The following is an 11508-nucleotide window of genomic DNA, read 5'->3' as shown; positions in this document are numbered from 1 at the left end:
GCTGGATGCCCCTGCCCGTCCTGAGATGCTGTGTAGATGAGCACAGGCTGAAGCCTCCAGACCCCCAGCCGGCAGGGCCCAGGACCAGTATGACCGCCCTGGGCTGCTGGCTGGGAGCCTCTGGACCCTAGACTCTGACTCTGGGCTCAGATCCAGCCCCTCTGACCCAGCCCTAAGCCTCCGGTCTGTCTTTAGAAGGTGGGTAATAACAGGGCACTCCTCGCCAGGGCTTTAGCAGATCCCCGCGGGGAGCCCAGCTCAGCGCCTGGCACTGGTCCTGGCTGGCCTGCCATGCTCTGCACCAGCCCAGCGGGCCCCGGTGGGCATTTCCTGCCTCTTGCCCTTGCCTGGAGGACACCCGACCTGAGTCAAGTGCCTTCCCTCACCTACTGGGTGGAGGCCAGCAGGGGCTAAAGTACCCTCCCCCCTGCTGCTCTGGGCTCTGGAGCTCTCAGAGAGGCAGCCTCAAGACTGCCTGGAGCAGAGGGCCCTGACTTCACCCTGGGACCTGGAGCAGGCCCCGGTGGGCCGGGCACCCCTTTCCTGCTGCCTAAGGACCAGCCGGACTCTTGTTCCGACCAGCCCCATTGGCCACTGCCTGCAGCCTACCTGCCTGGAGTGGCCCCAGGACAGAGCCTGGGGCAGGTGGGGCAGTGCCCAGCCCCGGGAGACCTGGTGGCATGGCGTCCAGACCGCAGGTAGGCTCCGTCTTAGGTCAGGCTCAGCCAGAGGCCTGGGGGTCCAGGTGCCTATTACTGTGGCCCTTGGGAAGGGGCCAGCGAGGGAGAACTGACTCCTGGTACCCCCATAGTCCCTATCCTCCCTCAAGCCTGTGGGCTTCTGGACTGGGCCTGGCTCCACTGAGTGTATGGCCAGGATGGGGTGGTGGCCCCAGTGCTTGGTGCTGGGGAGCCCTCCCACTCACGGAGGGTTTTATCAACCTCCTGGAGGTTCCTGGGGTTCTTAACAGCCACCAATGAGGCCTGGCAGGGTGGCCGGGGGCAGGGCTAGAAGGGGAGGGTTCGGGGAGGGGCTGGGGACTATCCAGAGAGGTGGGTTCCCAGAACCTCAGACGCATGCAGAGGTCAGGGAGAGCAGGGGTGGGCAGAGGATTGCAGGACAGCAGCGGCCCCTGAGAAGACCCAGCCTCGGAGGAGAGGCTCGGGGAGCCAGGGGAGGCTGGTTGAGCTGGTCAGGGGGAGCTGGGGAGGCAATCTAGGACCACTGCACATAGGTGCAGCTCCCAGGGAGCTTTGGAGGCCCTGGGGTCTGTGGAGGCTGGTGGGCTGGTGAAGAGGACCCAGCTCAAAGGGCACCGGCATGGTGAGGTGAGTCTCCAGGAGACACAGAGAGGGCCAGGGCTTCTTTCTCCCTTACACATGGGACTCACTGGGACTTGTGCAGGAAGGAAAGGTTATATGGGGACAAGTATGAGAGAGAGTGAGAGGGCCTAGAGGGAGGGCAGGTCCCCGGAGCAGGCTGGGGCTGGGCCAGCAGGCGTGGGTCAGAGGAAGGGACATCTGCAGGGAACACAGCCCAGGTGGGACAGGCAGGCTGGCCGAGCAACATGGGCAGGTGAGTGGACTTGTCTCCAAGGAGACAAGTGTCATTGGGGGGCTTGGAGGAGAATATCTGGCCCCATGCTTACAGGGGACCAACCAGTGAGAGATCATGGCTTTTGAGACCAGACTCGGTGAGGGATGCAACCTCAGGGGTAGGGCCCGGGGCTCTGGGCTGGGGTGCACGAAGTCAGATCTGGGGAGAGAGGGTCAGGAGCTTCCACAGGGGTGGGGTCAGAAAGGACAGGGCCATGCGAGGGCCACCAAGGCTCAGGGAAGGCCTGGACTGTACAGAGGTGCTACAGTTGGGGAGCTGGAAGGGGCTTGGTTGGGGATAGGGGTATGCGGGAAGGGGAGCCGGTGGGGGTCGGGATAGCTGGTGGGGATGTGCTGGGAGGGGAACGGGCTGGGGTCCCCGGGCTCTGGGGAGGGTGGGGGCTCCACCAAGGCAGGACTGAGATGTGAGGAGGGGAGGTCAGCAGGAGGATGCAGATGCCCCCTCCTGGAGAGGCAGAGGCCAGAGGGGCTGGGGGCTCAGCAAGAGGGAGGCCCAGGGAGGCGGGCAGCTCCACCGGGCGACTGGGGGTGGCAGTGGGGGAGGCCCCAGCCCCGCGCGGCCCCGCCGGCTCTGCAGCCCCCAGGTCGGGCTTCCGGCCGGCGCCGGGCCCCCACCCTGCGGGCGGAGGAGGCGGGGAGGTGGCTGCACCCGCCGGCGCCCGTGAGTCAGGCTCAGCTGCAGCCGCGCGGCCGGCCTGGCGCTGCGGAGGGAGCGCAGGAGCGGGGACAGAGCGCCGCCAGCCCCGCGCTCCCCCCGCCGAGGCTGGGCCGCGGGGACACGGAGCGGCCGGGCACACGGGGCCGCGGGCCGGCGGAAGGACGCGCGGACGGCGGCGCAGGGGTCGGGCCGCCCGCCGAGGAGCCACCAGCAGGTGAGGGCGCGCCGTCCGTGCGGCTGCGGCAGACCCCGGCGGGGACCCCCGGGGGTGCAGGGCGCCGCCGCCCGGGTCCCTGGCTGAAGAAGTGCGCGATCCGCAGAGTGTCCTTGCGCGTCTGGGTGGCACCGGCTGGGTGGCTCCCTGCGAGCCGGCAGCGCTCGGGGTCCTGGCCGCCGGCTCCGGGCCGGGGTGGGGGGCGGGGACGACGCGCAGGAGTTTGGGGCGCCCGCAGCGGCCGTTTCCATACCCCGGCGATCCATTGCATCCGAGCCCGCGTCGGCTGTGTGTGTACACGCTGCGTGTCACAGTGCGGAGCTGTTTACCTGGAAGCATCTCAGCGCACGGGTGTGCCCCGGGTCTGGAGAGCCGTTAGTGCCCAATGTGTCAGCGGGTGTCAGCCTGCAGGTGCTCCAGAGAGCTCTGCTCGGTGGCCAGACAGTGCCTGAGACGCTGTCATTGTGGGTTTGCGTGCCCTGTGTGTGCCAGGGTGTTTGGGATGGATGCTGGCGTGCTCTGTTTATTGCAACAGCCTGTCGGTGGGGGCATTGTTGGGTATGGGGGGGGGTGTTGCTGCTGTGTGTCAGTGGGTGAATGTTTGTGCGCAGATGGCAAAGTGATGAAAAGCCCCCGATGTTTCTGCCAAGGCTGCTGTGAAGGGCTTTGGCATCAGGGTGGCTGGGGCGGGTGGGGGAGGTGAGTGGCAGCCTGGCAGCTGGCTGCCTCGGTGGGGATTTCCATCTCCTTTGGGGCTGCTCGTGAGTCCGCAGGGGAGATGCTGCAGGACGGCAGGGCAAGCCCTGCAGGGCGGGCAGGACCTGGCTCATTCTTCCTCTCCTCCTCCCTCCAGGCCCAGGGCCCCGGCCAGTGCCCAGCCCCGCTGGGAGCCCCGGCCAGCACCACGGACGGCGCCCAGGAAGCCCGAGTCCCCCTGGACGGGGCCTTCTGGATTCCGAGGCCCCCAGCAGGCTCACCCAAGGGTTGCTTTGCCTGCGTGTCCAAGCCCCCGGCCCTGCAGGCTCCAGCAGCCCCGGCCCCTGAGCCCTCAGCATCGCCCCCCATGGCGCCCACCCTGTTCCCCATGGAGTCCAAGAGCAGCAAGACGGACAGCGTGCGGGCCTCTGGAGCCCCCCAGGCCTGCAAGCACCTCGCTGAAAAGAAGACCATGACGAACCCCACGACAGTCATCGAGGTCTACCCAGACACCACCGAGGTCAACGATTACTATCTGTGGTCCATCTTCAACTTTGTCTACCTCAACTTCTGCTGCCTGGGCTTCATCGCACTGGCCTACTCCCTCAAAGTGAGCTGGGCAGGGGCGGGGGGCAGGAGGAGTGGGTGCTGGCAGGTGGGGGCCGCCTCATGGGATCCAGAGCCACATGGGCACTGGCTAGCTCTAAGCCAGCAGGGAGGGGCTGCCCGTCCCCATGCTGAGAAAGCTGCCAGGGTGTCTTGACAGGGCTGGGGGGCCACAGGACTGCATTCTCTACACAGCCCGCTTAGTCCTTGTGGAGCAGCCCCAGGGCCTGACATCCTCTCCTCTGGGCGGGGGTCATGGAGCTGCCCCTGGGCAGGTGGGGATGGAGCCAGCACATTGGTGAAGACCCTTGGAGCCCTTGCCCTGCTGACAGGAGGATGGTGCAGACCTCCTCCAAGCCCTCAGAGGGAACCTGAAACCAGGCAGGCATTCGGGAGGCCACGATAGACGGGGTCTCTGATCAAGTCCCTGCTTTCTGCCTTCCCACTCTTACGGTTTCTAGACTGTCCTGGTGGCCAGGGTACCTGGGGGAAAGAGACACAAATATGTCCCATGCACCCCTGACCCCACACCCTGAGTGGGCACAACTTCCAGAAGCCCCTCATTGTTGTGAGAGGAGCTGGCTGGGAGCAGAGCTGGGTGCCAGGCAGACAGGACCGCATGTCCCCGGGACAGTGCGGGAAGGAATGGACCGAGCTTGCAGGAAAGAGGCTGTAACCCACTCACGTTTGAGGTGGAGAGCTCTGTGCAAGTGTGTCAGGACTGAAGAGCTCTGGGCTATCGGAGCCCAACCAGCAGGACCCATCTCCCTGTCACTCCAGAAGGGCTGGGCTCACATCTAGCCAGATCATCACTATCCATGGATTTGTGTGTCCAAGACCAGGTGCACTTTGCTGATTGCAGGGGCCCAGTGACTTGGGGGCAGTAGGATGGGGCTGCAATGGAACATGGGGGCTGGAGGGACAGGAGGGTCTAGGCCAGGGAGGCTGGCCCGGGAGGAAGGATGGAAGCTGGACAGCTCTGCCTCTGTGCATCTTTCAGCCCCACCCCTGCCCCAGGCATCACACTCCCTGGCCACCTGGCTTTCCCCACCTCCTGACTCATCATCAGCATCACCCACCACCAGACGCACCTTCGCCTTCAGGCCTGTGTACTGAGCTCAGGGCTCCACCATGTGTGAGTGTGTGTGTGTGTGTGTGTGTGCATGTATGCATGAGTGTGTGTGCCCAGGAAGGTGCGAGTGTGCATGTGTATGAGTGTGTGTCGGTATGGATGTGTAAGTATAATTCCAAGTGTGAACATGTGTGCATGAGTATGTGGCTGTAAGTGCACAAATGTGTGTATTTGTGCATGTAAGTGTATCACATGTGGGCTTGAGTGAGTGTGTGTGTATAGGTGCAACTGTGCTTGTGTATGAGTGTGTGCATGAATATAAGTGAGTGTGCCTGTAATTAAATGCATCATGTGAGTGTGCATGTGGGTGCATGAGTGTGTGTGCATGTGTGTGCTGTGGGGGCAGCAAAGGGAAGGGGTCCCTAGAAATTAGGGGATGGAGGTCCTGGGCCAACCTCAGCTCTGGCTCTACTGGAACAGTGCCAAGCAAAGGGAACAGTTGTGGGGAGGCTGGCAGGCAGCTGGTGTGTGGCTCTGCCTCCCCTGGTGCCCTCTTGCCACACCCTGATGAAGGCCTGTGGACATGGGCTTCTGTCCGGAAGCTGTCCCCTCCTCCCCTTGGCTCGGCTATGGGCACCGGTTGGCACAAGGCAGGTCCATCTGGTGCAGGTTGTAGGTAGGTCACAGATTTCTGAATGGTGCAGGATCTGCACTGGGGTGGGGGTAGGTGGGTAGAAATCCGTGCTTCTGGGGGGGCAGAAGGGAGCTCACTATGACTCCACCCTGGGGCTGTTCCCCCATGTCCTTCCTAGGGGACAGCCAGGGCAGCAAAGTTCAAGGCTTACCAGGAAAGGAGGTGCAAGGTGAGTCATCTCTGGCCGGGGCAGGGGGTGCTCAGAACTCGCTGGCTCAGGTTCCTGCAACTGGGAATTTGTCCATCTGTCCATCCAGCTGCATGTCTCCTGGCCCACTGCACCCTACACCATTTGTGGCCAGTCATGGGCACTTCCAAGGGCGCCTGATGGACTTGGGGTCAGAAGGCCTTGGCCAAATTCCCAGCCTGGTCCTTAAGAGCAGTGAGCTCTTAACAAGCCACCTTCAGCTCAGCTCATTCCTTCATCTGGTCACAAAACAAACTGAAATGAAGCGACATTTAAGCAAGCACTCACGAGCAGGGCAGAGGCTGGCGTTCGGGGGGTGTGTGAAACAACATTGTGTCCCTGTCTGCCTTCACCTGTCCACCCATCAAACCATCCGCCCACCCTCCCCGCCCACGTGGGCCAGTTCAGGCCAGCGCAGGCTGGGTCAGCCACACACAGATTGCAGCCTTATGTGGCTCAGCCTAGTGTCCGGGGAAAAGAGACACAGAACGCCAATTCTCCACACTCGCGGTAGGCATGAGCTGCTCCTAATGACCAGCTGGCTCCCCCTTGTCAGCCAAGTGAGAGCCAGGATCCTCATCTCGGCATTCAAGGCTTTTTAAGATCCTTTCTCAGCCATTTCCTAGCCTGACTAGAGGCACCCTGCCCCAGCCCTTCCGTGAGCACACCTCGGTTTGCAACATGCTGCTCCCACAGCCTGAGGGGCTGTTATGAAATCTAGGTCTTCCATCCACAAAGACTCCACTGACTCACTCTGGCTGAGCCCTCACGTCCCATCAGAGACTCTGTGACCCCGTCATGGCTGCCCACCCCACCAGACCCACCCTTTCATCTTGCTGTCACTGGTGCCAAGGCAGGGCTGACCATCATAGTGGTCAAAGGATGTTGTACGAATAGGTGGTTGGACAGAGGACACCTTTGTGGACGAAGTGTCCCAGTGCTTCAAAAGAATACTTCATTCCTGATTTGGGACAAGTTTGGAGTAGGGTGTGGGAGACTTATGGGAGGAGGCACCATTTTCGCTCGGCAAGGGTGGTTAAGGGGACAGGTGCTCCAGATGGAAAAAACGTAAACCAGGACATGAGGGTGGGGTGATCTGGGAGGATTGCAGGGCCACCATCTTCTGTGGAGGATGAGAAGATAGTCCCGGAAAGCCAGCCATGGCCATGCAGTGAGGATTTGGAAAACTACATGTGTTGTTTGGATTTCATTGTGTGGAAGACACAGAAGGGAAAGATGGTCAGAGCTGCAAAATCTGCAATGAATATGGAGGAAGGGGACAAGAGAAGCCCAGAGGCAGGGAAAAGTTAGGGTCCCAGTGTGATGGCCAGAAAAGGGAGACCATGGCTTGAATTAGGGCTGAGAAGGCAGGCAGGAGCGGGGAGCACATATAATGACATGGTGGCTGCTCAACCCTGGCTCAGAAGATTGTGGACTTCCCAGTAATGAAAGTGAGAAAGATTGATTAAGATGGGGGATACTGTGCCAGTTTTTGTGTATACATATCTGCCCACTACTTGCTTCCTGAATATCAATATCATCCACCCACCCATCCAACCATCCATGCATCCCCCCATCCACCCACCCACCCATCTGTCCATTCACCCAATTCACCCACCAACCCAACATTCACCCATTCATCCACCAACCTACCTGCCCAACCATCCACCTATCCACTCACCCACCCATCCAATCATCTACCCATCCATCCATCCATCCGTCCATCCATCCATCCGTCCATCCATCCATCTGTCCATCCATCCACCCACCCATCCACCCACCCATCCAACCATCCACCCACCCACTCAGTCACCCACCCATCCACCCACCTACCTGCCCATCCATCCAATCATTCATCCATCCACCCACCATCCTTCATACACCAATCCATCTTCTTTTATTCCCTTCAACTCATCCAAATAGTCACCCAACCCTCCATTCATCTGTGTTTATACATGTTCATCATGCTTCCTCCTCCCTTCCCTATGTCTTCCCATCCCACCTCACCTATTTTATACATCAGTGCACTTAACTATTCATCTAACATCAATTTCTCAGTAACTTTCTCCATCTTACTTACCAATTCTACCTATCAGCCATCCATCCATTCTCTGACCCAATACATCAATACATCCACTCATCCTTCAAGCCATCTACCATCCCTTCTCTCCTCTAGCTGAGCCACGTGCATCCATTCATCTGTACCTGTACTGTCTTCACACTCATCCTTGCTCACCCCCACTCTATTACCCCTTAAGTCATCTCATCCATCCATGCAATCGATGCACTATCTTTTTTGTCTATTTTCCCCCCCTTCTCATCCATCCACATATCCAACTACACTTCTTTGAACTTTGTGGAAGAAGAAAGTATTGAAGAGAGGGAAATCCTAAGATGTATCCCGGGTGACGGTGACCTCCTCTTGGAGAACATCTCTTCACAACCAGAGAATCTTGGAAATGGGTGCAGCTCTCCCCACTGTCTTCCCAAGATTCCTGGGCTCCACCCCACTCCCTGTATTTTAACATCCCTTCCCAGAGACCATGGGGACTGCCACCGCTTCTGTTATGCAAAGCACCTATTCTCAGATAATCCCTGTTAATTTTAGATCAGAGAGACCGATCAGAGTAGAGCACGCTTAAATCCTCCATTGATCATACAACTCTCTGAGACCAGCTTCATCCTTTATCTTATATATTCATTTATTGATTCCAGCTTTATGAGATACAATTGACATGCAACATTGTATAAGTCCAAAGGGTACATTGATTTGTGCATTTGCGTACATTAATACATGATTTGATACACGTACCTGCAGCAGGATGATTGCAATAAGGGGGTCCGTTAGCACATCCATCATCTCACATAATTATCATTTTTGAGGTTTATAGTTTTTTGGTTGTAGGAACACTTAGGATGTGCTGTTAGCGACTTTCAATCAAATAATATTTTTTGCGATCCTGTTTTGTTTTAAATAATTTCAGACTTACAGAATAATTGCAAAAAGAAACACAAAGAATTCCTGTATGCCCTTTGCATAGATGTTCCCAGTCCTAGGCATTTCCTTCTCTCTGGCCGCTGGCCTCACCTCCTCCCTCTGGCTGCAGGTTCGGGACAAGAAGCTTCTCAATGACCTGAATGGAGCGGTGGAGGATGCCAAGACAGCCCGGCTGTTCAACATCACCAGCTCTGCCCTGGCAGCGTCCTGCATCATCCTTGTCCTCATCTTCCTGCGGTACCCACTCACCGACTACTAAGACCCCACCGGGCACCGCCGGCCGTGGAGACAAAGCACTGAGACATGTTCATTTTCACGACTGTTGTGATACGGGATGCCGTGTGGGGCAGAGCAGGGCATGTGCCCTGGAGTCCCCCCTGAAGCTGTGCACCGGGCAGCGAGGCCGTCAGAAGCTCCGTATAGTACAGGGGCAGCGAGCTTCGGGCCGGCGCACCCTCTCTGCCTCCTGACCCTCTGCCTTTGCCTGTTTCTGGGGTCTGTGGGTGTCTCCCTGCGCTGCTGCACCCTGGCTTCCACTGGCTGCCCTCCCTGCCCTCCTGTGCTCCCCTCCCAGGCTCCTGGGGCCCCTCTGACCTGACACCCAGCAAGAAGGGCTTCTGTGGGAGCTTCCCAGTTTGGGGGGGCTGCCAGCATCTGGGGACTCACTCTACCTTCCCTGACCCCATCTCCTCCAAGCTGTGACCCTGCTCAGAGCTCTTGTATCTGTGAACTTTCAATAAAATACCTGTCTGGCTCCAACCCAGCCTCTGTCCCACAGCCGGGCAGGGTATGGGGGGAATTTGGCGGCTTTGGCAACCCCACTGTGTTGCTGCCTGGTGGTCCAGGCCCCCAATGCTGACTGCCGGGGAAGGTTTGCTCTGTGACCCGGCGGCCTTCTGCCCACCATGCAAGGGGGACTGAGGGGAGCTTTGGCAGAGAAAGCCCCAAACACCAGCCCCCTGAGGATGAGGCAACACAAATACAGCTGCCCACCTGGCTGTTAGAGCAAAGAACACCAGTGCATCCCCCAGGAGGGGACCGAGCCCTTGTGGCACAGGGTCATGGCTGGTCTGGGAGACCAGAGGAGGTTCCAGGCAGCTCAGGTGTAGAGGGGGAAGGAGGAAGGCCTGCAAACTTTACCCCCAGGCCCAGGGGCGGGCTTAGTAGGGGAGGGACCAGGAGAGATTTGTGGGCTTTGAGGATGGTGCTGTTTGGAGCATCAGGACCCCTTGGAGAGGCCAAGGCGGGGCACAGGCTGCACAGAGGTGGGAACCATGGCATGTGGGCTGGGGCAGCTGCAGAGGGGGTCACCGTGTCTCAGGGGAAAGGCTGATAGGATTTGGTGATGGTCTGGATATACAGGTGAAGTGGGTGGGGAGGAGCCAGAGGGGAATCCCTGCATGTCCGACTTGGCCAGGGCTGTGCGCTAATATGGGGACATCAGGAGGAACCCTGTGGGAGCAGGAGAGCCATCTGGGCTGAAGCTGTTGTTTGGAGGCTCTGCGGGGAGCCTGGGTGGCCTGAGCAGTGACAGCCGGCACAGGGCCTGAAGAGCACCACCCGAGGAGCACCACCCCTGTCTGGAGGGCTGACAGGAAGAAGGGGCATCCCCGTAGGAAAGCCAGGGGTGTAGGGGGCCATGGAGGGAGAGGCCAGGGGTGCCCATTGAAGTTAGGGGCCTGAAGTGGAGGAAGGAAACAAGGCAAGGGGCAAAGAGCTCTGCTTGGAGGGATGGGGACATGGCAACAAGTGGCCATGAAGGGAGAAGAGAGGTGGGGATGCCATCAGAGCAAGAAGCTATGCTCAGGGCTCAGGGTCAGTGGTGATGGAGAGTCAGCAGGAGAAGACGAAGTGACCAGGGCGCTCAGGGGGGCATGGGTGCAGAGAAGGTGCAGATGGAGCCCGGTCGAGGCAGCATCCAGGCAGCAGGAGACAGACTTCTCCTTCACCTGGGACCGAGGCAGAGTCGCTGGGGGATGCGGTAGATGTGTGTACCTGGGGCCAGGCATTGGGGTTCCCCTCTGGCCTCCCTGGGAAAGAAGGGCAAGCCAGGAGCAGGGCAGGGCCTAATGGGGTGTGAGGTGCTTGGAGTCTTTCCTGGGCAAGAGACCCGGGGCAGGGGGGCCATGCCCTCAGTCTCCAGGGTGGCAACAGGGTCAGCTGAGGGTGCACGTCCAGGAGCTCCATGGTTTTCTATCCGAGGTGCCCACTGGGGAAGATCCACCAGAAGGAAGGTGTCCGGGGGGCTAAAGAGTGGGACACCGGGCTGGGCATCTGGTGAGGACAAGAGGGCACTAGACAATTATGAAATGACCAGGCTGCTGGGACCTGAATCCTGGTGGGTCCATAGGTCTGTGTGCTGAGGCACGTAGAGCAGGGAGGCAGGGGTGTCTGTGAGAGGGCCAGTTGAGGCAGGGCTCCTAGAAGAAGCAGATCTGATCTGCGGAAGCATTTCCCAGGTAAGAGTGTGAAGAGGCTGGGCATGGGGACTTCAAGCAAACAGGGCCTGGGTGGTTGGGAGGTGCGTGGGTGAGTGAGCAGGACCCCAGCCGCCGGTCAGACCCAGAAGCCCAGGAGGGGTAGTAAGCAGGCATGGGATGCCATGCCATGACCCCTGACCCCAGACAGTGGCAAGATGTGGGTGGGGCGAGCTGGGGCCCCTGCAAGGTTGCACGGAGTTAAATTGTGGCCACCCCATACAGGGGGAGCAGGGAGCCCTCCAGGTGGCCCCCAGGAGGAGCATCTGGACATCTGCCCAGCCTGGCAT

General features: G+C 59.5%; 1 protein-coding gene across 1 annotated transcript; it reads left to right on the top strand.

Moving 5' to 3' along the window:
- Positions 1 to 260: 260 nt before the first annotated feature.
- Positions 261 to 9500, top strand: IFITM10 (interferon induced transmembrane protein 10). The gene is made up of 3 exons (XM_055315223.1): positions 261 to 698; positions 3342 to 3794; positions 8851 to 9500. Exons 1-3 carry the CDS (start codon positions 681 to 683, stop codon positions 8998 to 9000), a joined length of 621 nt encoding a protein of 206 aa, XP_055171198.1. The 5' UTR covers positions 261 to 680; the 3' UTR covers positions 9001 to 9500.
- The last annotated feature ends 2008 nt before the right edge of the window (positions 9501 to 11508 follow it).

This window comes from Nyctereutes procyonoides, unplaced genomic scaffold (assembly GCF_905146905.1).
Source record: "Nyctereutes procyonoides isolate TBG_1078 unplaced genomic scaffold, NYPRO_anot_genome, whole genome shotgun sequence".
Lineage (NCBI taxonomy): Eukaryota > Metazoa > Chordata > Mammalia > Carnivora > Canidae > Nyctereutes > Nyctereutes procyonoides.
This window is presented reverse-complemented; position numbering and strand designations above follow the sequence as displayed.

Coding starts and splice junctions, on each gene's coding strand:
- IFITM10 (XM_055315223.1), top strand. Junction 3,795..8,850: donor CACTGGCCTACTCCCTCAAA/GTGAGCTGGGCA, acceptor CTCTGGCTGCAG/GTTCGGGACAAGAAGCTTCT.